Source organism: Propithecus coquereli, unplaced genomic scaffold (assembly GCF_000956105.1).
Source record: "Propithecus coquereli isolate 6110/MARCELLA unplaced genomic scaffold, Pcoq_1.0 Scaffold34, whole genome shotgun sequence".
In the NCBI taxonomy this organism is placed as follows: domain Eukaryota; kingdom Metazoa; phylum Chordata; class Mammalia; order Primates; family Indriidae; genus Propithecus; species Propithecus coquereli.
In genome coordinates this window covers 4,444,490-4,471,696 of record NW_012149063.1, presented here as the reverse complement: position 1 = coordinate 4,471,696, position 27,207 = coordinate 4,444,490, and the positions used below count along the sequence as shown (strand labels likewise).

Below are 27,207 nucleotides of genomic sequence, written 5' to 3'. Positions count from 1 at the left end.
GCCTGCCTCGGCCCCCCAGAGAGCTAGGATTACAGGCGTGAGCCACCGCGCCCGGCCAGCAAAACTTTTTTCAAGTGAAGTTTTAACGTGGAATCCTAGGATTTAAAAGATGAGGCAAACCTGCTCAGAATGAACCTGGGTCATCAACAGCTCCACTTCTGTTTCTTCCTACCCCTCACTTTTTCTAGCAGCCTAGAGGACCTTCAGGGCTCTGCTGAGCACAGTTTGAAAAACCTTGATCTAGTCTAAACAGCCATCTTCTTCCACAGCATTAGCCAGCCTGCACCAAGAAACCTCTAGTGAATGCTCTGCCAACATGGACACATACTAATAACAATAAAAATAATTTCCTCCAAGGGAAGAGGAAGGTGGTTCACATCATCTTCCCCCAAACTATTTTTCTTCTTCTTTAAGAGAAGATTTGCAAGTTAAACTAAAACTGGGTTTTTTCTCTCCTTCCTTCAAGTCCAAAGTTCTGTTCAAAAGTTCTCATTTTCTTCCTTATTTTCTCCTTTCAATTTAAGAATAGTGTTTTCTCTCTTGCTGAATTTGATTCTTTAAAGATGTTTCTAGAAAAGTACATGTCAATTTTCTCTCAGAGATGTTGCTCAGAATTGTCTACAGTTCATTTTTCCCTGTAGCCTCTAGTTAGTAAGGATGATTTACTCTCTATGTGACCTTCTTTTAAAACCTTTTTTTAGGAAAAGATAAAGATACCTCCTTTTATTCAGTTTCTAATATCCTGAGAAAGATTTGACTTCCAGATTCTGGAAATTTTTATTACTAGTACTTATATCTGACTTTATTTTTATTTATAGCCTTATATTTTTTAATAATTTAGTGACATGAAATTCATAATGATATAATATTAACCATTTTAAAGTAAACAATTCAGTGGCATTAATAACATTCACAGTTTTGTGCAACCAACAACTTTGTTTAGTTCTGCAACATTTCTATCACTCCAAAATAAAAACCCCTTATCCATGAAGCAGTTTACCCCCACTCCTACTCCCCCAGCCTCTAGCAACCACTAACATGTGTTCTATCTCTATGGATTTACCTATTCTGGATATTTCATAGAAATGGAATCATATGTGATCTTTTGTGTCTGGCTTCTTTTATTTGGCATAATGTCTTAGAGGTTCATCCACTTTGTAACATGTATCGATACTTTATTCCTTTTTGTGGCTAAATAATACTCCATTGTTTAAATACACTACTGTTGTTTTATTCATTCATCTACTGATGGACATGTGGACTGTTTCTACCTTTTGGCTCTTGTGAATAGTGCTGGTATGAACATGTGTGTACATGTTCTTGTTGGAGTCCCTGTTTTCACTTCTTTGGGGTATATTCTTAGGAGTAGAATTGTGGGTCCTATGGTAATTCTATGTTTAAGTTTTTGATAAACTGTCAAACTGTTTTCCATAGCAGGTAAACCATTTTACATTCTGCCTATAGTCTTTTAAAATTGTACTTAGTACATTTATCAGTTTTGGGGGGTATTGACAGGAAATGATACTCAAAATGCTTCTCAAACATGGACCAGAAATCTATCTATATTGAGTAACTTGCACAGATATTAATACTTGGGAAACTCATTCCCTGCTCTATACTGTTCTTGGTTTAAATGTTTAGGAACTTTTCAAGGTATCTCTGAAATTTATAAGGAAGCAGTAAACACTTATATTATATGACCAAATCAGCTAGGCCAGTGGCATGATCCACAGTAAGAAATGCAGTTTACATCCTGGACCAGTACATGATTATGTCACATATACATATATATACAACAAGAACAAAAGCTTCCTGTACATTATTTACCATGTGAAATGTACACCAACGTTTTCCATTTATTTTATTCTACTCTGTTTCTTTTTCTCTTTTTTTTTTTTTTTTTTTTTTTTTTTGAGACAGAGTCTCACTCTGTTGCCCGGGCTAGAGTGAGTGCCATGGCGTCATCCTAGCTCACAGCAACCTCACACTCCTGGGCTCAAGCGATCCTGCTGCCTCAGCCTCCCGAGTAGCTGGGACTACAGGCATGTGCCACCATGCCCGGCTAATTTTTTCTATATATTTTTAGTTGTCCGATTAATTTCTTTTCTCTTTTAGTAGAGACGGGGTCTCGCTCTTGTTCAGGCTGGTCTCGAACTCCTGAGCTCAAACGATCCGCCCGCCTCGGCCTCCCAGAGTGCTAGGATTACAGGCGTGAGCCACCGCGCCCGGCCTCTTTCTCTTTTTAAGTGTTGGTTAGACTAACTAAATTGACTTCATGACTCACAAAGGGATCATGACCTTTAGTTTAAAAAACACTGAGCTAAGCCATTCTCTGTAGATCCAAGGTAAGACCTGTGTGTTGCAACATGACTTCTGTTATATAACCCATTTAAATAATAAACTGTTTCCAGGGTCCAAATAGATACCAAGAATTCTTTCTTATTATATAATTTTCCTTATATAATCATTATATTTATCATCTTATTTCTCTTGCCCTGTTTCATACATAGTTCTTTATTGCAGTTAATCAGTAAGTATTTTCCTTGGCTACCTCCATTATGACATTTGTCATGAGAGGCAGTATAGTCTAGATGTTGAGAGTACAGTCTTAATAGTTGTCTAAGCTTGGGAAGTTACTTAATCTCTCTGTGGTTCAGTTTCCTAATCCGTAAAATGGGATAATGGGATAATAATAGTAATATCTACCTCATAGGGTGTTATGAGGATTAAGTGAGTTTACATAATATAAAGTGTCTACACATAGTAAATAAACAACATATAAGAATGAGCTATTTTATTACTATTTTCTAACATGTACTTTAGTTATTTATGTATTTGTTTTATCTTCATTATTAGAATGTATGATTCTTCAGACAAGAGCTTATATCTCTTTCATAGCTCTATTCCCTAGAATGGGCAACCAATAAATATATTTGAGTAACTGAATCAATATAGAGAAATATAAGATTCAGTTCCTATCTACTAGAAGCTTAGAACTAGACTGAAAGTTAATATAGTGCCAAAACATGGGCTTCAGAATCCCAAAAATCTGACTTGAAATCCTGAATCTATCCCTTTCCATCTGTGCAAACTTGAGCCAGTTCTTTCACGGGGTTCTTGTGAGTATTAAAGTAGATAATACATATAAGCTCTCAGTAGTAAGTACTCACTAAAAGGTGTCATTTTTATTATTATTGGATGAGGAATTGAGATATACACCCATCCATAAATTAACAACATAAAGAAGTATGTGAGGTCATAATAAGTGATAAAGACTGTGAAGACCATAAGAATTCAGAATAGGAAGAGATTCCCAAGGTGGGGATGGAAGAGCAGGTAGAATTTAACCCGAGCTTTGAAGGATGAGGAATATTTAAACAGTGAAGCTAATTTGTTTTGGACCAGTGGTAGCATGAGCAAAGATATGGATTTGGGAATAAATACATGAGGTATATTCCAAAGCAAGCAAACCAGCCTAGTTGGAACAGAGGCTTTATATTTTGAAACAGTGTGAGTAATGTGATAAAAGAAGTATTTAGGAGAATTTAATTTTGCTCTGTTGCTCAGAATTCTTAGAGATAACGGTCATAGAATGTGGAATAATATCCTTAATCTCAGCATTTTTTATATATTGATATGTGCCCATCACTGGGCTAGGTTCTGTGGTGGACCCAAGAGAGAACTAGTCTATTTCACAAATAAGCCAAAGCCTTCCAAGTAAAAAAAGATGGAGTGAATCTGAAACACAGAGTATTCCTCTTCCAACAGAATGAATAAGGAATAGTAAAAACATGCCAAACTATACCAACAGCAACCCAAAAAAGGCCATAAACACGGAAAATTAGTGACCAAGAAAAGAAATTGTAGATTTTTCGTGTGGCTTGGAGTAGCTCCTAATCCCACCTGTATTCCTCAGCAGCAGTGCCAGGGAAAGAAGGTCAGTGGGCAAATTGTAAGTCTTCCTAATCATATTCATTAGGCAGCCCTAGCAAAGGTTGAAAATGAACCCTTGGAAATAAATGTTCTTACCTCTCACAATAGAATTTGAGGTCTCAGCAGAGCAGGGGAAACCAGATGGCTCCGTTTTCCAGGGTACTATGCTGAATTGAGGGACCTATCCAAAGCCCAAGAGAAATTCCTCTTAGAAGTAGGGCATACACTAACTAGGTAAATGAGACCTGGCACAGGACTCAATGAAAAAAAAAAAAGGCAGACTCAGTTTTTTGGCTTTCAGCTTGGAGAAGCCAAGGTACAGCTTTCTTCATTTGTCCCATATCCAGGTTCAATTGGCACCAGCTCCTTCTGCCATGCCACTCAAGTTCAACCCCAAGGAAATCAAAGTGGTATGCCTAGGGTGCACCAGTGGGGAAGTCATTCCACGTCCCCCTGATTCCCCGGATCATCCTCCTGGGACTATCTCTAAGAAAAGTTGATGATGACATCACCAAGGCAACTGATGACTGGAAGGGTCTAAGGACCATTCAGAACAGGCAGGCCCAGATTCAACTGGCACTTTCTGCCTTTGTCTTGATCAGGAAAGCCTTGAAGGAACCACCCAGAGACTGAAGAAACAGAAAAACATTAAGCACAGTGGAAGCCGGGCACAATGGCTCACACCTGTAATGCCAACACTTTGGGAGGCCAAGGTGGGAGGACTACTTGAGGCCAGGAGTTTGAAACCAGCCTGGGCAACAGAGTGAGACCCTGTCTCTACAAAAACTAAAAAAAAATTTGCCAGGCACAGTAGTGTACGCCTGTGGTCCCAGCTACTTGGGAGGCTGAAGCAGGAGGATCACTTGAGTCCAGGAATCTGAGGTTACAAGTGAGCTGTGATCACACTACACTACACTCCGGCCTGGGCAACAGAGTGAGATCATGTCTCAAAAAAAAAGAAGCATAGTGGAAATATCACTTTTAATGAGATTGTCAGCATTACTTGACAGACGTGTCACTAATATTTAGAAGGAAATCCTGGGGAGTGCCCAGTCTGTGGACTGCAATTTAAATTGCTTCACCCTCATGACATCATAGATGACATCAACAGTAGTGCAGTGGAATGTCCTGCTAGTTAAGAACTACAAAGAAAAATATTTCAATAAAGGATCATTTGACAAAACAATAAAGCAGACCCAGACCCTCATAAAGGCTGCCTGCTACCTAGTGGAGTCTATCGGTGCCTTTGCTGTCCCCCCACCCCCACTTAGGCTACAGAAAATAGAGAAAATGCCCAGCCTTTGAACTGGAGCTTACAGGGAAAGGTAAACAGATCTCTGGGAAAAGTGGAGTTTCACAGAGGATTTACCTGCAAAATAACAGAAAGGAAAGAAGGAAGGAGGGAGAAGGAACATAGAATACATTGCAGATTAGTTTGCATTTTCCAATATTTAGTATAAAGGGAATCATATAATATGTATTCTCTTTTTATCTGGCCTTTTACTCAGCATAATTATTTTGAGATTTATCCATGTTGTTGTATGTTTCAATAGTTTGTTCCTTTTTATTGCTGATAAAAGATTCATAATCAGAATATATAAAAAGCTCTCCAAGTTCAAAAATAAGAAAGCCACCCAGTGAAAATGAACAAAAGATTTTAGCAGACACTTCACCAAAGAAGATACACAGATGGTAAATAAGCACTTGAAAAGATGCTCAACATCATGAGTCATAAGGAAAGGGCAAATTAAAGTCACAATGAGATATTAATACCACTACGTACCTATTAGAATAGCTGAAATTCAAAATACTGAGCATACGAAAGGTTGGCAAGGATGTGGCCGAACAGGAACTTTCATACACTGCTGGTGGGAATATAAAATGGTATAACCACTTTGGAATGTGACTTGGCAGGTTCTTAAAAAGTTAAACATATACCTACTATTGATACACACAACATGGATGCATTTCAAAATAATTATGCAATTATTGAAAGAATTATTCTTTCAGTAACAAATTATTAATAATAAATAATAAATATGTATTATTCTTTCACTGAGTGAAAGAAGCTAGAAATAATACATACTATACTTTCTTGTAGGGTGCTAGGAAATGCAAACCAATCTATAGACACAGAAGGCAGATCAGTGGTTGCTGGTCGGAGGGGAGGGAGGTGAGAAGGGGAGCAGTGGGAGGAAGGAATTACAAGGGGCAAGAGGAAACTTCTGAAGGGGATGGATATGTTCATTATGTTGATTGTGGTGATAGTGCCACATATATCAAAACTTACCAAACTGTACACTTTGAATATGTGAAGTTTACTGTATGTCAGTTGCACTTTAATAAAACCATGAAAAACTATGGTTATATCCAATCATTGGAAAATAATGTAGCAGTTAATAAAAATGAGAGATCTGTGTTTATTGATATTAAGAGATGGCTATGATACATTGTTAAATGAAGAGAGTAAGTTGCAGAAAAGTATCTACAGTGTGACATTTTTATTAAGGAATTCTTATACCTGTGTTACATGTAGATACACATCTTCATTTTTGTATACATAGAGAAAAGTCTGGTTAGGCCCACATTATCCTGATAGTGGTGTTTATCTCAGTCATGGGAATGGGCACAAGAGGTAGGGTAGAGATGAAAAGATGAAACTTTATACTTTGTATGTATTGGTTTTGTTTGAATTTTAGTTAATAAAAAAAGAATGTCTCCCCTTACACACCTATTCCCGCCTTACTATCTACCTGATGATAAATTCTGTATTTCTTAATACCAATTACAATTTCTTACATCGATTACAATTTTGAGTTCTACCAAATCTTCCTCATCTTGTGTCCCCAATTCACAGCCCAGTGCCTGATAGATAGAGGTTCCCAATAAATGTTTAATAAGGGAGGTGGGTATCAGTTTCTCCCAGCAGCTGTGACCTCCATTCCATTGTCTGCAGAAGTGGGAAGGCATTGGTTCTTTCTGTGCTTGTGTCTTCTGTTAGTCACTCATTCCTAAGAAACTAATTTACTAATAACAATAATCAACTGAAATATTCATTATAGCCAAAAAGAGAAGTGAGCATCTATGAATAAGAAATATAAATTAGCATCAATAGTAGAAAAGATGATTTAATTGAAGTTAGTTCAATTATCTGCTGATATGCCTATAACAGCTGTATTTCATCTGTTCTGAGACTCACATTTTTCCACCAATTAACATCTCTGGAATTATGACACTTCTTCCAATTGATGACATCTTGAAATTTTAGTTGGAAATATTTTTTCTTTCTTACTGGTACAGAAAATAATGGCATCTTGGATTTGATGAAAGAAGATAATTTTATTTTCAGAGTACTTAATCTTAATTCATATACTATTTTGAGAACTATTCCTCTTGTTTTACTAATACGAAAACCAAGAGACAGAAGATTGAAATGACTTTCTACTTCGACACATCATGGTTAACATATAGAGTATTTGTCATATTGTTAGAAAAGCATTATTTGCTGTACGGATAAATGGGCAGTGGACATAGAAGTTGATCCACGAGGAAGTACATGTAAGCACATAAGAAAATATTCAACAGTAAAACAAATTAAGTGGCTCATTCTGTTTACTTTTGAGAAAATATATGCCACATACCCAAGTCTGAATAACTATAGTTTTATCTACAGTTGCTCTTTCAAGTTAAAGTAGCATTCCATGAAAAAAAGCAGCTGGTTTAGTTTACAACTCCTATCGTACAAGTGCTTTTCCTCAAGTCATTCATCATACTTGATTGTGGAGCAGAAGTGTTTTATACATGCTTTCCGTCTTGTCACACAGAATATTATGAAGATGTGTACCTAAGTGTCAATATTTTATAAAATTAGTAATTTTTACTGTTTCTTCAACCAGTGAAAATTTTTTTATAATTTATTTTTATTTTTTGCAAAAATTGGTATATTATTTACCACTCATGGATGGTGTTAGAGAATACAATGACTACTAATACATTTTGGTGCCATTGCCTGGTTTTATACTAAGGCAGTTGTAATTTTACCCATAATTGTTTTTATACCGATAGTGCAAATGTCAACATAGTGAAAGAGCAAAATACAATATTATATTTTTCACTTAGTGGACCACCTAAAAGGGTGGACCATAGTTTGAGAACTATAGTTCTAGAGATTATAATATGCTTCCTCAACTTAATACAGTCTAGTTAGAATTAATATTGTACCAGCTAACGTAAAACGTAAGAACCCTTAAAACAACATGATTCCACTTATCATCCCTCTAATGTTTTTGCTATTGTTGTCTTATAGTTCACCTCTATATATGTTATAAGTGGTATAATCATTGTTACTATTTTTGCTATATATTTTGCTATATACTATTTTTGCTATATATTTTTGCTATATATAATCATTGTTACTATTTTTGCTATATATAGTAACAATATATATATTGTTACTATTTTTGCTATATATATACTATTTTTGCTATATATATATTTTTGCTATATATATAAAATAGTTACTATTTTTGCTATATATTTTTGCTATATATATATATAGTGTGTATATATATATATATACACACTATTTTTGCTATATAGCTGGGTTTTTAAAATAAATTTAGAAAAAGAGAGTAATTGCCTTTCATACTTATCCATATATTTGTCACTTCTGGTCTCTTTATTCCAACCTGTAGATGTAAACTGTATCTGGTACCATTTTCCTTTAATCTTAAGATCTTTAACATTTCTTGTAGTGCGAGTTCTGCCAGTAACAAATTTCCTTAAATTCTGTTTATCTGAAAATATCTCTATTTAAAAATGTTGAAAGATCTTTTCACTGCATATAGAATTCTAGGTTGACTGATTTTTTTCTTCCCAGCACTTTAAAGATGTCATTGCTTTGTTCTTTTGGCCTCCATTATCATAGTTTCTGATGAAAAATCAGCTGTAGTATGCATTTCTTTTCCACTATATATAATAGATACTTTAAAATTTTCTCTTTATCTTTGGTTTTTAGCAGTTTTCTATGTATTTATATTGCCTCGGGTTTACTGTGCTTCCTGGATCTGTTGGGTGTTTCTTCTTCTTTTTAAAAAATCAAATTTGGGGGCTGGGCATAGTGGCCCAGCCCTTAGAAAGGCCAAGGGAGGAGGATCGCTTGAGCCCAGGAGTTCAAGACTGGCCTGGGCAAAATAGCAAGACCCTGTCTCTACAAAAAAAGATTTTTTTTAAATTAACTGGGTGCGGTGGCACATGCCTGTAGTCCTAACTACTTGGGAGGCTGAGGCTGGATTGTTTGAGCCTAGGAGTTCAAAGTGACAGTGAGCTATGATTGGCCACTGCACTCCAGCCTGGGCAATGGAGCAAAACCCTATCTCTTAAAAGAAAAAAAATTGGGGGGAAAATTTTAGCCAGTATTTCTTTAGTGTTTTTTTTTTTCTTTTCTTATCCATTTCTCGCTTTTCTCTATTTCTAGGACTTCAATTTACGTATTTGTTAGACCAACTGGTATTATCCCATAGGTTACTGAGACTCATATATTTTTTTCGATCTTTTTTTCTCTCTGTTCTTCAATTTAGATGATTTCTACACCTCTCTTTAAGTTTACTGACCTTTTCTCTACAGTGTCCATCAGCTGTTAAGCCTACTTAATGAATTCTTTATTTCAGATATTGTAAATGGGTTTGTTCTAGAATTTCCTTTTCTAAGAAATAGTTTCCATTCTTTTGCTGAAATTTCTCTCATTTATTCATTCAGTTCATCTTTTCCTATAAATCTTTAAGCATATTTTTAAAAGCAGTTTTAAAGTCCTTGTGTACTTATTTCAATATTTGATTTTCTCAAAGTTTGTTGATACTGACTGCCTTTTCTCTTGATTCACATATCTAATAGTTTTTGTTTGTATGGTAGACATTATGGATGATATCTTATATGGAGTCCAGATTATAGTGTCTTCCTTTAAAGATGGTGAGTTTTTTTCTGGCAAGGGGTTTAATTACTGCCAGATCTTGCTTGTGTCAGGTTTGATTTTAGGTGTTGTTAGGATGGGACTATTTTATTTTTTATTTTTTTGAGACAGAATCTCACTCTGTTGCCCTGGCTAGAGTGCCGTGGCATCAGCCTATCTCACAGCAGCCTCCAACTCCTGGGCTCAAGCGATCCTCCTGTCTCAGCCTCCCGAGTAGCTGGGACTACAGGCATGCGCCACCATGCCCGGCTAATTTTTTCTGTATATTTTTAGGTGTCCAGCTAATTTCTTTCTATTTTTAGTAGAGACGGTGTCTCGCTCTTGCTCAGGCTGGTCTTGAACTCCTGACCTTGAGCAATCCTCCCGCCTCAGCCTCCCAGAGTGCTGGGATTACCGGCGTAAGCCACCACGCCCAGCCTTGATGGGACTATTTTAATACCATTCTGAGTCTATCGTGGTTTTTATTCCTATGACATGGCATTTCTACAGTCTTAACTGAATGCCCGAGGTGTTCAGAGAGATCTCTCTATTCTGGCTTAGCCAGAACTCCAATATCTCCAAGCGTTGCATTACCTATCTTCAGGCAGTTCTCTTCCCTCCACCATCATCCCCAGAATCTTTTCTCTCTACTAGGCCCTGTGGAGTCTTTCCCTGTGGATGAGCAGCCAGCACTAGCTGAAAACCCTGGGACAACTCTTGTAGACTTCAGGGGCCCTCCCCTCCGTCCAGCTCCGTCATTTTCTGTATCCTGCTGCACAAACCCTCACCACCTCAGCAACTCTGAACTCTGATCTCTATCTTCTCAACTCACAGAACTGCACTTCAGTGAGACAACCACTCTCTGCTTGGGTTCCACCTCTCTGTATCACAGTCTAAAATGTGTCCCTAGACAGAATGACCAGGTGGATATGGGGACTCACCTTTTGTGTTTCTCTTAAGGATTGTAGTTCTACACTATCTGAAGTGTAGTCCAGTATCTGAAAATAGTTGTTTCAAATATTTTACCCAGTTTCATAAATGTGTATGGTAGAAGGGTAAATATATTACCAGATATTCTGTCATGGCCTAAATCCCAAGTCCTATGCAGTAGTTTTAAGTCATAATTATGAGAAAGATTTTGTAGCTATGTAGAAAAATGTTTGTGTGTGTTTGTATAACTATGTAATAAATATGATTTTGCTATAGAATTAAGAATTATTGAAGTAGTTTTAGGGTGAAACTAATGAACTCTTTATTCCTTTAACCTAAGAATATTTTATTTTTAATTCCTCAGTCATCTAATACATTTATCAAATTTGTCTTTAAATTGTGTTCTACTAATAAACTGAGACCTTTACATACATGGTAAATAACAAAGACAGGAAAACAGTCTGTACACATAGTTTATACTGGCTGCTTTGGCTTATATCTGATTATTTAAAAATTACAATAGAAAGCAGCACCACATTCAGCAGAATTTTCTATAGGTAGAATTATCAAAAAGTGTAGTACCCACGCTAATAAATTGGGATGTGTATGTTTGTGTTTTAACTTTTCCAAACCAAATGCACACTTATTTAGATTGTTATTACCATCAACTAAAGCTAAAGCAAGAACTCATCATTCAATTGTACTATAGATATAGAAGGAATAGGAAATATACATGTAAAATATGTATCCCAACAAATTATAGGACTGATGACTACTATAAAATTATAAGACTAATTTTACTAGTCATACTGTGAAAAATTGTCTTACTCAGAAATTTCATTTTTATTTTTCAGTTTTCTTTTTCTCAAATTCAAATTTTTATGAAAAGTATTCAGCATATTTTATATTTTCTGCTCATTTTCTTTTTTAGTTTTTTCTTTTTTAAGAAAATATAACTTTTTATTATAAGGATTGCTAATTTTTTTCCCCCAAGAGTGATGTAAGGTTTTAATGATCATTGTTATATGTCTTAAACATACAGTATGGATATTATGTAAATATAGTTTAAAAAACTAGATAAGGTCGGGCGCGGTGGCTCACACCTGTAATCCTAGCACTCTGGGAGGCCGAGGCGGGTGGATTGTTTGAGGTCAGGAGTTCAAGACCAGCCTGAGCAAGAGCGAGACCCCGTCTCTACTAAAAATAGAAAGAAATTAATCGGACAACTAAAACTATATAGAAAAAATTAGCCGGGCATGGTGGCGCATGCCTATAGTCCCAGCTACTCGAGAGGCTGAGGCAGAAGGATTACTTGAGCCCAGGAGTTTGAGGTTGCTGTGAGCTAGGGCTGACGCCACAGCACTCTAGCCCGGGCAACAGAGCCAGACTCTGTCTCAAAAAAAATAAATAAATAAAACTAGATAAAAAATTATCTTTAGTTAAAGCAGCTTTATAATATTAAGGAAATTTTAATACAGTTTTGTTAATCCTAGTATTGTAACATACTTGTTTTCATTTCACCATTTAGAATCTTCACTCAAGGTATATATAATTTTAAACAGTTGTAATATAATACATATACAATTTTGGGATCTGCTTTTTTAACCTTATGCTATTTTATAAATACTTTTCCATATTGTTACATAATAGTCATATTTATTATCTTAAATGTCCACATGATATTCCTTTGAATTACCATAATTTTTTCATTTGCCCTATCACTGAAGTTGTTTCCAATTTTTTGCTCTTATATTTAGTGTTCCAGTGATATCTTTGCACAGATATTAATATTTCTCTGTACAAAACTTCTTTGTTCTTCTTCATTGCAGTAAGTCCAAGAAGTACAATTTATAGGCCAAACCTATAAACAATTATTTTCCTTGGGTTTTTGTGTTGTTAAATACCTGATTATTTTCAGTTAGTTTATTAGTTATTTGTCTCTATGTTTAAATTCTGTCGTAGTTGTATGTATTACTTATGAAAAGTTGAATGATTCTTATTGCTGGCTGTTGGATTTTGGTATCCATGAATCAGACTCCTCTGAAATAAGAACTGCCATAAAGCACCAGGGCAGGAGGAAGTCCCCATAAACGCAGGAGGGACATTTTATAGGCTTCTGTAGGAATTCTGTAACAGTACAGTGAAAAAATCTGTTCTGCAGGAGCTTAGGGCATAATATTCCTCTCACTTAACAGTGAAGAAAATGAAGCAACGTAAAGAACAATGTAAGGGAGGTAGAACAATGTAAGAAATAACAATCTATTAATACTTAAGTTAAACTAACAGTTTAAAACAAATGCTTAAGGCAGAAGACCACATATACTCTCATCGTTTCACAGCTTGATTCTTTACAGGAAAGTAGGTTGTTCTCTTTTCTTTCCTATATGTTGTAGGAATTTGTATATAAGAAACTCATCCTTAGCCTTAGTAATACTATTTTTTCAATAAATGAATGACTTGTTGCCTTTAATGTCATAACTGTCACGTAATAGTATTCAATTAGTATATTTATATACACAAAATATAAAGTATAGTTGCTTATTAAAATAAGCCAAAACAAAAATCTATTCTAATCTCATTTATTAAAGCAAGTGACAGAGCTGCTTAATGATTATTTGGGTTGTAAATGATTGAGTTTTATTTAGAAACTGGCAGTTAAACTTTTATCTGTACGACTGATTTTTACATTTTCATTCTCTTTTCCTGGAGACTCCACTATACCAGTTTTGATCCTTTTTAAAAGAAAATAGTTTCTCACCTTTCAGAGGGTGTATTTATAGCCAGGTCACTGGAATATACCCTCTCATATCTGCTTGCATAGACATTACGTAAAATAGTACCAAGCTTATCATCATTCTACCCAAAGTAACTCCTTATTTTGTCATTATCCCCTCTTTCCTAGATCTCAATTTTGCAAGACCCTGGAATCATTCATGACTCTTACTCTTCTCCTCCAATATCTAGTTAATCTCTAGGTCATAACTACAATTTTTTCAGTGTCCACCCTTTGTTTCTGTTTTCTGCTGTTACCACTTTAGTCCCGAGACTCATTACTCCTAGACCACTGCAACAGTCTAACCGGTCTCCCTACCTCTAGTCCTGCCCCTCGTTGTGTCTTGCCCACTACTTAACTGTTCAGCCCCACATTTAAGATCCTTGGAAATGTGACCATTACCCAGCTCCTAACTTCATCTGCATTAGTTGAGCTCTAGTCAAAATGGCTTTTTAAATTGTTTCCTGTACACGCTGTCCATATTGCCAGCTTCTTAGAGGCATGAGGAATTGCTCCACTGCCTTGCCCCCTAACCTGAGCCCAAACCACCTTCCTCTAAGCCTTCCTATTTGCCCCAGGTAGCATTAATTGGCTACACTCCCATTCATCAGGTGATAACCTTGCATGCTGCATTGTATTATCATTTACTCTCCATCTATCTACCTGTATTAGGAGATTATAAACCCATAATGGGCAAGGATTAAGTTTTAAATCTCTCAGTGACCCCCAGTGCCTTGGTAGACAGTAATAGACTAATGGTTTAGAAGATGGACTTTGAGGTGACACATACCTAGGTTTGAATTCTGGTTCTGCCACTTCCTAGCCATGTGACCTTGAGTAAGTTACTAAATTTCTATTAGCTAATATGCAAAGTGAACATGATTATAACTTCCTCACGGTGTTTTTGAAAGGATTGAATAAAACATATGTATAGGCTGGGCGTGGTGGCTCACACCTGTAATCTTAACATTCTGGAAGGCCGAGGCTGGAGGATCACTTGAGGTCAGGAGTTCGAGACCAGAGCAAGACCCCATTTCTACAAAAAATAGAAAAATTAGCCTCGTGTGGTGATACACGCCTGTAGTCCCAGCTACTCAGAAGGCTGAGGCTGGAGGATGGCTTGAACCCAGGAATTTGAGGTTGCAGTGAGCTGTGATGATGCCACTGCACCCTACCCGGGGTGACAGAGCAAGACTCCATCTCCAAAAAAAAAAAATTATGTAATAATAAATGGTGGTAATTACTATTGTAGTAATTATTATCATGCTAATTGCTCAGTTAATGTTTATCAGTCACCATAATGATACACCTCTAAGAATTTTATAATTTACTTCTTCTTATCACTCATGTGTCTACAAATACCATATATTATAATAGTGTTAGGGGCTTTTCTCATAATTACCAGTAGCCTATATGCAGCTTGAATACAGGGTATATATAATAATTTTTTTGTTGTAGAGAAAAATGGTTTATTCCAGGAAATGGCTTCACTTACTTATAGTCGAACATATTGCAAAGAGAAATGCAAACTTTGTAAAAATAAAACAAACCAAAAAAAATCACCCTTTTTTGTATACAGTTGTTGCTTCTATTCCAAGAAAGACATTTTTGCAGTAGAAAGTAATATCTTCTCATATAGGGAGAATAAATTCTGAAACTAAAAATACTTACAGAAAATGCCAGATCTCAGATAGGTGACCCTTTTATATGCTATATCAAGTACCCTATCATTTAAATGTAAATGAATCCATTTACAGAAATTAAGGTAGCTAATAAGAAAAACAAATCTAAATAGTTACTTTAGGCCTAGTGCCGTGGCCAAGCCTGTAATCCTACCACTCTGGGAGGCCCAGGCAGGAGGACCCCTTGAGCTCAGGAGTTCGAGACCAGACTGAGTGAGAGTGAGACCTTGTCTCTATTCAAAAATTTTAAAAAGTAATAAATTTTTTAAAAAACAGTTACTGTAAAAATTGCCAGATAAGTACAAAATATTGTAAAACTTGCATCTCTTTGACAGCGGATTATTAGAATACAAGTGTTGTAAAAGGAGCATTAAAAAACTATTAAAGAATGCCCTGTTCATAAATTAAGCAACAGGCAAATAAAAATGGGCTTAGAGTGAAAAAAGCAAACCGTACCAGCACCCAAATAATCATGCACCAGGGTGTTTTGAGGACATTACTTTTTCAGCAGCCATTTCCCAAGGTGGCTGAGGCTTGCAGCACAACCAGATTTGAACAGAAGAACCGTAGGAGTTCCAGGATTGTACCCATACCATCAGTAGGAACATCTGTCACAAAATGTATTCATTCAACATGGAATTAGTGTGTATCATTTGTCTTTGACTAATCTAGAATGAAAGATGTGGCCCCATGTCACCTCTTTTCTGCCTTCTTCAGTGATAAAGTATGTTTTACATCTTTTAAATTTTTAATAGGGATCACATGCAGTGGTCTAAAGAAGAAGAAGAAGCCGCCAGAAAAACAGTAAAAGAAAACTCAGCTGTGCGAGTCCTTCTGGAAGAGCAAGGTAGCCAACTGTGTGTTGTAGCTCCTGGAGCCGGGCTTCTCTGTTTGGCCTTCCACTGATTCAGTTTATACTTTCGTCACTTTTCCTCCTCCTTGTGTCATTGCTTCTGGGAGTTCTTAGCTTCTACCTATGCCAATCCACTTGTTCCATTTGGTACAATTCCCAGTTCTCCCAGTGTAGTGGGACCAAACAAAGTTAATGAAATATGTATTCACCCTATAATTGGTCTTTCAGTAGTCATATTATTGCTTTTTCTGGGAGATCCACACATGGGTGGCATTTCAAACAAGATATGAGAACATAACTTTAAACTTTTCCTCTTGCTATGCTGCTTTTAGTATGCTATTGTGCATTTCACTTGCTAGGAATTTTGAACAAATGCATGAACTTTGAAGAAGGTAAAGTCATATCAAAATGTTGCTGGTCTTTTAAGATAAACATAAGGTTTCAATAAGAATTGAAGGTACTTTTCTTGGAGGCCTTTATATTTAAAGTATAATTTAGGTAAAGCCTTACCAACTTCCATAAATGGCTATTAAAAAATTGGCCTTTGGGGCCGGGCACAGTGGCTCACGCCTGTAATCCTAGCACTCTGGGAGGCCGAGGCGGGTGGATCGCTCAAGGTCAGGAGTTCGAGACCAGCCTGAGCAAGAGCGAGACCCCGTCTCTACTAAAAATAGAAAGAAATTAATTGGACAGCTAAAAATATATAGAAAAAATTAGCCGGGCATGGTGGCACGTGCCTGTAGTCCCAGCTACCCGGGAGGCTGAGGCAGGAGGATCCCTCGAGCCCAGGAGTTTGAGGTTGCTGTGAGCTAGGCTGACGCCACGGCACTCTAGCCTGGGCAACAGAGTGAGACTCTGTCTCAAAAAAAAAAAAAAATTGGCCTTTGCTACTACAAAATAACAGAAATTATTGATGCCATATTTTGACTATTGTGAATAGTGCTACAATAACCAGGGAGTTCAAATATCTCTTCGGTACGTTGATTGCTTTTCTTTTGGATATGCACCCAGTAGTGGGATAACTGGATTATCTGGTAGTTCTATTTTCAGTTTTTTGAGGGACCACCGTACTGGTTTCCAGAGTGACTGTACAAATTTACATTCCCACCAACAGTGTACAAGGGTTTCCCTTTCTCCACATCCTCATCAGCACCTGTTATTCCCTGTCTTTTTCATAAAAGTCATTTTAACTGAGGTGAGATGATATCTCATTGTGGTTTTAATTGCATTTCTCTGATGATGGGTGGCATTGAGCATTTTTTCATATACTTCTTGGCCATTTGTATGCCCTCTTTTGAGAAATGTCTATTCAGATCTTTTGCCCATTTCTATGATTGATTGGGTTTTTTTTGCAATTGAGTTGTTTGACCTCCTTATATATTCTGGTTATTAATCCCTTGTCAGATGGATAGTTTGCAAATATTTTCTCCCAGTCTGTGGGTTGTCTCTTCACTTTGTTGATTGTTTCCTTTGCTGTGCAGAAGCTTTTTTGCTTGATGTAATTCCATTTGTCTATTTTTGCTTTTGTGGCCTGTGCTTTTGAGGTCTTACACAAAAAATCTGCCCAGACCAGTATCCTGGAGCATTTCTCCGATGTTTTCTTCTAGTATTTTTGCAGTTACAGGTCTTAGATTTAACTCTTCATTTTTATTTGACTTTTGTATACAGTGAGAGATAGGAATCTAGTTTCATTTTTTTGCATATGGTTGCACCATTTATTGAAGAGACTGTCTTTTCCCCATTGTATGTTCCTGGCACCTTAATTGAAAATAAGTTGGCCATAAATGCATAGAGTTATAGCTGGGTTCTCTGCTCTGTTCCATTGGTAGATGTGTCTGTTTTTATGCCAGTGCCATGCTTATTTGGTTACTAGAGCTTTGTATTAATAGTATATTTTGAAGTCAAGTAGTGTGATACCTCCAGCTTTGTTTTTTTTGCTCCGTAACTTTGGCTATTCAGGGTCTTTTGTGGTTCCATATAAATTTTAGGATTGTTTTTTCTGTTTCTGTGAAGAATGTCATTAGTATTTTGATAGGGATTACATTGGGTCTGTAAATTGCTTTGGGTAGTTTTACCGTTTTAACAGTATTAATTCTTCTGATCCATGAGCATGGAATATCTTTCCATTTTTTTGTCCTCTTCAATTTCTTTCATCAGTGTTTTATCGTTTTCCTTGTATAGATTTTTCACTCCTTTGATTAAATTGATTCCTAGGTATTTTATATTCTTTGTAGCTATTGTAAATGGGATTACTTTCTTGATTTCTTTTTCAGATTGTTTGCTATTGGCATATATAAATGCTACTGACTTTTGTATGTTGATTTTGTGTCCTGCAACTTTACTGAATTTATTTATCAGTTCTAACAGTTTTTTTGGTGGGGTCTTTAGGTTTTTCTAAGTATAAGATCATGCCACCTGTGAACAAAGCTAATAATTTGACTTCTTCCTTTCTAATTTGGATGCCCTTTATTTATTCCTCTTGCCTAATTGCTCTAGCCAGGACTTTCAGTATTATGTTTAATGAAAGTGGTAAAAGTGGGCTTCCTTATCTTGTTTCATATGGATGAATGGATAAAGAAAATGTGGTACATATACACAATGGAATTATTATTCAACCATTAAAAAAAATGAAACTCTTGTCATTTGTAGCAACATGGATGGAACTGGAGGTTATTATGAAATAAGTCAGGCACAGAAAGACAAATATTACATGTTCTCACTAACATATGGGAGCTAAAAAAGTGGATCTCATGAAGATAAAGGGCAGATTGGTGGTCACCAGAGGCTGGGGGGTGTAGAGGGAAGGGGAGACTATAGTTTACAATAAGCTTTTGTACAGTTCAAAATAGCTAGAAGAAAATAATTTGAATGTTTCTAGCATAAAGAAAGGACAAATATTTAAGGTGATGGATATCCCAATTATACTGATTTGATCTTTACAAATTATATGATTATGTTAAATTATCCAGAAAATATGTACATCTATTATGGATCAATAAATTGTTAATTAATTTTCGAAGAAAACCAAAATGACAAGTGTTGATGAGAATCTGGAGAAATTGGAGCCCTTGTACGCTATTGGTGGGATTGTAAAATGGTGCGGCCACTATGCAAAATAGTATGAAGGTTCCTCAAAAAATTAAAAATAGAACTACCATATGATCTAGCAATCCCACTTCTGAGTTATATGCAAAAGAATTGAAAGCAGGATGTAAAAGAGATATTTGCACACCCATATTTATAGCAGCACTATTCACAATAGACGAAAAGTAGAAGCAACCTAGATGTTCATCATTGATTGAATAGATAAGCAAAATGTACATAAAATGCAATATTATTCAGCCTTAAAAAGAAAGAAGTCCTGTCACATACTGCAACATGGATGAACCTTGAGGACATTATGCTAAGTGAAATAAGCCAACCACAAAAAGACAAATACTGTATGATTCCACTTATATGAGATATCTAAAGTAGTCAAATTCATAGAAACAGAAAATAAAATGGTGGTTTTCAAGGGCTGGGGGGAGGGAAGGGAGTTGTTTAAAGGGTATAGAGTTATAGTTTGGCAAGATGAAAACATTCTGGAGATCTGTTACATACAATGTGAATGTATTTAACACTATTGAACTATACATGTAAAAATGGTTAAGATGTTAAATTTTATATTATTTTTTATCACAATAAAACAAGGACACTAAAAAAAAAAGAATTGGCCTGTGTCCTTCTCACCACATAGCTGGGAACCCACAGACATTTTGCCCAACTCCTATACTCTATATATAGGAATTTTCACCTGATTTTTCTTAAAATGATTTCTCCTTTAGAACATATTGCTTCTTTTTTCTTTGTTTTTTTAAATAGTTTAAGTACCAGATAGACACAGAAATTTATGCAACTTGAAATGAATTCTCACATAGTTCAATGGATTTTCACAAATTGAGTACACCTATGTAAACATCATCCGCATCAAGAAAGAGAATACTACCAGTAACCCAGAAGCTTCCTCATGCTCCTTCTCAAATACGATACTCCTCCCAACCCCTCAGACTCAACAAAGAGAAACCACTATTCTGGCTTCTAATATAGTAGATTGCTTTTGCCAGAACAACTGGGTTCTGTTCATCATCGTTTCTTGGTCATTCTTATAGCAACATCAGTATAACAGATAGAGCAAGGGTCAACAAACTGTTGCCTAGGGCCAATCCAGCCTGCTGCCTATTTTCATAAATAAAATTTTATTGGAATACAGACATATTCATATGTTGACATATTATCTATGGCTTCTTTTGAGCCGTAACTACAGACTTAAGTAGTTACAAGAGAGATGATACATGGCCCACAAAGATTAAAACACTATCTGGCCCTTTACAAAAAAAGTCTTCCAGTCCCCTAGATAGAATTTTGTTTCTAAATTGATCAGCTGTCCTAAAACTTTCCAGGAAAAGATATTTGCATTCCTCTGTGTAAGCCAAGCACAGTGAAAATCACTAATCTCACTAGTAGTTAGCTATTGTTCTATTGACTTCAGTCTACAATTGAGGGCTAAAGTTTGAAACAAAGGTAGCTGGGGAAACTGAGCTAATGAGACAGCCCTCATTAGCTGCCCCTAACCAGTGAAGGGGGCAGTGCCTATTTTATCCTCTGGTATCATTTGCTTTTCCTTAGAGGTAGTTCTCCATCCTCATCCTAAGCATTAATGTGTCCTGGGAGGGGGACAGGAAAGAAGAGCACCTGATCCACAGTGGAATCATTCTATTTTTATGAGCTCCATCATGCAGCCCCAGGGTAGGATGTAGCCAGGGAGTGTTGGGGTTGGATTTGAGGATGCATACCAGTGGCAGTACTGCTTACGAGTCAGCCAACATTGCATTCCTTTGCAGGAACTCTGTCACACTGTTTCTGAGGAAGTGTAGCTTCGCTTCTTTGCCAGCAGCTGCACAGACATATTTTCCACATTACTCAAGCTTCTGCTAGTGGCCACCTGGATGTGACAGAGTCAAGCCGAAACTGAATTAAAAGTCGTCAGTCATCTTAATTCGTTTCCAGGAAGTTAAAAATTATCCATAGTATATTTCCTGATAATATGAAAACTAGGGATTTTTTTTTCACCTATTTTGAATGTTTGTGTTTAGAACATAAATAGATGAACAATGCTGATAATGTTCCTTAAAGTGCTCTGTGTGTGGCTGCCTATTTTGTCCTATTTATGTTAACAATGAACTTGAGTGAAGCTAATGAGGAGGTTATTTTAGGGCCTTGGAAACCGCAGTAAAGGAAAATGACAGTTCCCACAGAACCGTAGTGTGACTGAAATAGAAAGGTGGTGACTGGCCTCTCACTATAAAACAGGAAAGGCAGGCAGGAGAGGTCTGATGATACCACTTTGAAGCATTTGATTTGCTTATTAGTATATCCAGTCTTTTTCTGAGCAAGTTTTCTGACTGCTGTGGAGACACAGAACAAAAAATTCCATTTCAAAATGACTCAAACAAGTAGAAGCTTCTGCCAGGTCCCCTCTGCATCCCCCTAACAGTACTGAGCGTGATAGGCTTCATACATGTCAGGGGACCACAGCAAGGAAAGGGATTGCATTATGAGAGTGACTATCTTATTGCTCTTAAGCAGTGCTGCACGGAGTAGTAACTGAGGCTGCTGGAGGGTGGCAAAGACAGAAAACTTTCGTTCTGAGGAACTATGTTGAGTGACAGGACATTACAGTGAGAGCCATCCAATGCAGTTTCTGCTAGGGATTATATTCTGTGGTTCTGCCAGTCTGCAGAACCTTGGGTGAAGCTTCTGATCTCATATTTAATGTCTCTTATGAATATGGGTCAAGGTGAATAGATTGTTTAAAAGTTCTACTTACACACTTTACAAGAGCCCGAAGGAAGCCTTGACCTTGGCTCTTCTACCAGTTAACCACTATTTTTTCTTATCCAAGAGAGTCCTACATCTTTGAAACAGCCAGTTTTCTCCCATCACAAAGTATTCCATATGCAGATTATCATACAGCAGGGGCACTGTTTATTGATCGTATCTCACTTTATTTCAATGTCACTGGGAGGAAATACTGGTGGTTGGTGGTTCTCCTGAGCTGCCCGACTCTCTGGCACATTTCTTCTGGTCTCTGTGTGTGTCAGGCTCTCCTCTTGCTCCCATTTCCCATTTCTCACCTCTTGTCTCAGCTCTTGGTGAGAACTGAAGTCAGGAAACACCCTCACAATCTGTAAGTAAGAACTTACGCATCACAAATAATAGCCTTTTGCCACAGGCTGGTTGATGTTTCATTTCTGTGATTAAAATGTATAACATCCAGGCTCGCATTAGTAATATTTCTTTCAATTAGATTGCCCAGATTAATGATGTTTATTCCACATCTCCTTTTTGTAATTTCTTTTCAATTTTATTATAGCTCATATTTCTTTTAAAAGCAAGTTAATTCAGAGAAATAAGAAAGATACATTTGGCAATTTTTGAGTTAATGTGATTATATTTTATGATTTCCTAAAAACATCTCCAGTGTGTTATAGCTCATCTGGTTATTTAGCAAATGTAATCGGTTTTTAAAACTTAATAACAAAAGCAGCTGCTATTTTTACTTTAAAATATCCTTGTAAATAACTACCTACCTAGGGTAAATAACTACCTAGGGTAAGTTATTTATGTCAAACAAAATTATAAGAGTCTTACTATACCTTACCCTGTGAATACCTTACCATTGAGAGAATGTTCTATGTGAAAAAAAATAGAGTAGCTGAAAGTTTTGTGCTGATAAATCTAGGGTATTTGTTTATAAGTTGACTTTGGTAGTTTAAAATTTTATGCAGTGCTCTCAGAAATACGCTTTTAATTTCATAACTTTAAGAATTTTCTTTTATTAGACAATGAACTATCAGTGACATGTGGAAATTTCCAACTTTAAGAGCTCAGGTATTTGCGTAATTGATGTGCAAAAATAACTTTAAGTTGCTTTTTGTTACATGGCAACTTAGAATAAATTTTCATAATTCATATTAATCATATCATATATGTCAGATACATAAATGGTTTACTTCAGTTTCTTAGTTGTGATGTTCAATATGATTAAAATGAATTCTGAATATTTAGGGGTGGTTGGTGTGCCATATTCCTTCTTCCTCTCAGCAGTATTGAATTTAATAAGTGAATAATTGAGAAGTTCCTTCATCTGGATGTGGTTAAACAGATCACTACATCCCTTTTACTGCCACTGGCATAGAGCAATTAACTCTGAATCGCCAACCTAGGAAAGAAAAAAGAAAAAGTATTCCTCCAAGAAAAATTTATCATTAATACACCTGTTTAGAAGGTCGGTTAGACAAGATGAAAACGGGCAGGTTTCTCTACACTATATTCTTTCATGATTACTGACTTGAACATGTGGTGAGTTAACAATAGCTTGAGACTAAATTTTTCACTCATGGTGAGAGTAGTGACTCCTTCAATTCCCCTGTTATCACAGATAACTCTTGGAATTCAGGAAATTAAATCATACACTGAAGGTGTTTGTTGTCTCATAATCATAATTATGATGAGTTTGAGCTCCTGTGGGGTCTCAGAGGCATCACACGTTACTGGGAACAATGGAGTTACCAGCGGTGATTGGAGACACTGATGAAAGCACAACTTGAAAAAGCCAAACAAATTCCAGCCCTCTGGACCTGCTTCTCTGTCTTGTTTCTGGTCCACAAACCTATCTATTCTCATAGAGCATTTTATGTTCTATTGCTCTTCATCACAGAACCTTGCATGGTTTATATTTCATATGATTCAAAGAATGCAATTTAATTACTTCTGTATTTCTGACCTGTTTTAATAAAGGTTAACTCCAAACAGCATTATTTTTACAACTTACTTAGACTGATTGTAAGCCATACTGAGATTTTTAATTTCAACTTGATGCTTCATAATTGAGAGTAATAATCAGAAAAGCAGAGATAATTTTCAGAGATATTTTGGAGGGGGTTCATATTGACTTTGTGTTATGGAGGCAGTGAAGTATAATGGTTAAGAATGTGAGCTTTAGAGTTGGACAGACTTGGTCCAGGTCTTGACTCTGCTCTTTCTAGCTGGGTAATCTGGGGAAATTTTTTTATCCCCTCTGACCTTAAATTTCTTTCCCTGTAAATTGGAAAGAATTTACAGAGATATCGTTAGGATTAAATGGAAAAAAAATTCAAGTAAAGCATTTGATATAGTGCCTAGGGCACATAATAAACACCCAATGTTGTTATTATTGTTGTTATTTTTAATACTACCATTATGGGCATAATCATTTATGTAAATTGTTTGATTTTTTTTTCCTCCTAATTTCTGAGTGGGAAATACTTGAAAAGGCTTGAAAGTATATATATTAGGAACTTGACTATTGTCTTCTAATAGTAATCAAATTGTTTTTATAGATTGCATAGGCTAGAGTTGAGTTTAGATGCTTGATATGTTTGGTATCTGAACCAGATTGCAGTCACATCACTACAGATTCATTTTTTTTTTACACTGTAAAAATTAAAACAGTAGTACAGACTCATGTTTAAAACAGCAATCTGATCCAAGATTTTGTAGTTTGTAGAACTGATAACATTTAATGTTCTCCATAAATTCATGCAGCTTAATAGGAAAGTACATAGAATTTTTAGAGCTCAAACAGACTTTAGAGATACTGCTCTAATTCAGCCCCCTCATCAAATGAGGAAACTCTGTAGGCAAGTTGAAATGAAGAATTCAGCTAAGATTCTTTATCTTTGTGTAAGGTGTAGATAGATACAACTTTGCAAAAGAAAGAGTTACCTAATAATCATTAAATTGTTACCATTGCCCCAAGTTGTCATCTGTTGAGAATGAATATAAAATAAGTTTTAGAGCACCATCAATGTATATACTATTCTGTGTATTTTCTCTTAACATTATTATCCTTTATTTTTAAATTTCTACAAAAGGTTGCCCTGTTTTGACCTACATGGTTTGCTTGTTAATTCTCATGTTGTTGGGCATCTATTTCCCAACTTTTCCTAATATAAGTAGAACAGTTATGCACATCTTTTTATCAGGTTACTCCCCTGCACTCCCTCCATCCCAGTTAATTCCTAGAGGAATATTCCCACAAATTAATCAAGGTGTAGTATTACAGTATGTTCTAGTTACTGGTCATTAGGCTCAAACTCTCTTCACAAGTAGCTTGATATTGGAAATTCAAATACTAGAGATTTAACTAAATGTAGATCTTCTTAGGTGGCTGCTTTTTGTTAGACAGAAAATCTTTTACCTGCATGGAGTGAGTTATAAAGAGAGTTTTTAAGGTAAGCAAGAAAGTTCAAGAAGACCCTGGGAAAATTTCACAGTTTTCTAATTTCTTCTGAGTCTGATATTCAGACTCAGAATGTCATTTTATTTCCTTACACAGTATATCAGGTACACTCCAATTTTTAAAAGTGGAGACAGAACTATTTTAAAGATAAACACACATTTTTAGATTAACCATAAATAGGTTTCCTTCCATTAGTGCAGAAGTAAGCATGTTTTGGACTTAACATCACATAATTCTTTTGTTACAGAGATCCACTTTCATTTCTGAGACCTTAAATACAGATGGAGGTTTCTGTCTTTATAGCAGTCCTGCTGCCAGATACAATTCAGCCTCGATGGGAAGGAAGTCCTGTGGCCAGATGGGTAGAGATCCATGGTATGAGGCCATAAAGATAAAATTGGAAAGAAGAAAAGGAAACTATAAAGGGCCTCAGGACAGGGCTCTGTAATAAAGATGAACCTGACTTCAGGCAATTGCTTGTCTGAGAGTAGGGGCTTCTTTAAAATTATGAAAGAATTGAGTCTCTTAATTTTATTTTTAGTTTATTTTTGGAATAGAGAGTAAATTCACATGGATCAAAATTTAAATGAAAATTCTCCTTCATACTGTGGTCCCCAGCCATTCCTTTACCCTCCTTAGAGGCAACCAGTATTACTAATTATGTGATTATCCTTCCAAAAGTATTTTGTACCTATACAAGTAAATATGTGTTTATATACACATATGTTTCTGTATATGCACATACATGTATTTTTCTTCTTTTCTTAATGAATGGTTGCATAATATACACACTATTATATACTTTGTGTTTTCACCCAACACTAAGTCTTGGAAGAAACACTAAATCCATAGAAAGAAAGCTTTGGTATTCTTTGAAAGCACTTTAAAAATATCATGTGTTGCCAGGTATGGTGGTGCATGCCTGTAGTCCAGCTACTCTGGAGGCTGAGATAGGAGGATCAGTTGAGCCCAGGAGTTTGAGACCAGCCTAGGTAACATAGCAAGACCCCGTCTCTAAAAATAAAAAAGAAATTTGAAAAGTGATATGTCTATAATGGTTAAAATTAATTCCTAATCCATGGATTAGGCCTCGAGATTAGGCCTGTTACATAAATTGTGTTCAAGAAATGTTTGTTGAATGAATGAGGGAGGGAGAGAGTTATTTTATTAAAGTATAGATATGAAGAGGAAGAAAGCTAAGAATTGCCCAAAGCTCTGAGACTATTGATCTGTCCCTGACAGCGGGTCGCTGGGATGCCATCACAAAATGCATATTTGTTTTAAGAAGGCATCAGAAATTTTCCCTAAGGGTTCATGTTGGGAGATGTCAGTAGAAAGAGATGCCTCTGGAGGTGGGAGAAGAATGGAGTTATGGGATAGCCTCTAGACTTCAGGAGTCAGGAGATGTGGTCATGGTACCACTGTGATGGGACTCTAGGACCTGGAACAAATGGGGTCAGGTCATTTCTTCAAATGCAAAACAAGGGGGTTGGAGTAGATTATTTCAATGAATGCTTCTAGCTCTAAAATTATGTCATTTATAATTTTGTAATTTCCTGTTTGATCACCAATTTGCACATTTGTCATGTTGAAACTGCATTTTAGAGACATAAAAAATAAAGTCTTCTTTTTAAGATAATAAAGAGCCTCACAGATTATTGGTAAAAATGTGATTGTTAAGATTCCAAGATTAGACTGTGGAAAGTACTTTGCAGTGTTTATGTTCCTAACAAAAATTAGCTGGGTATGATGGCACGTGCCTGTAGT

General features: G+C 36.1%; 1 protein-coding gene across 1 annotated transcript in view; it reads left to right on the top strand.

Moving 5' to 3' along the window:
• Positions 1–27,207, top strand: part of METTL8 (methyltransferase like 8) — a 52,642-nt gene that overhangs the window by 11,684 nt on the left and 13,751 nt on the right. The window contains exon 3 of the mRNA XM_012650683.1: positions 16,021–16,112. Coding sequence (XP_012506137.1) covers positions 16,021–16,112 — 92 coding nt within the window. The remainder of the gene's footprint in view (positions 1–16,020; positions 16,113–27,207) is intronic.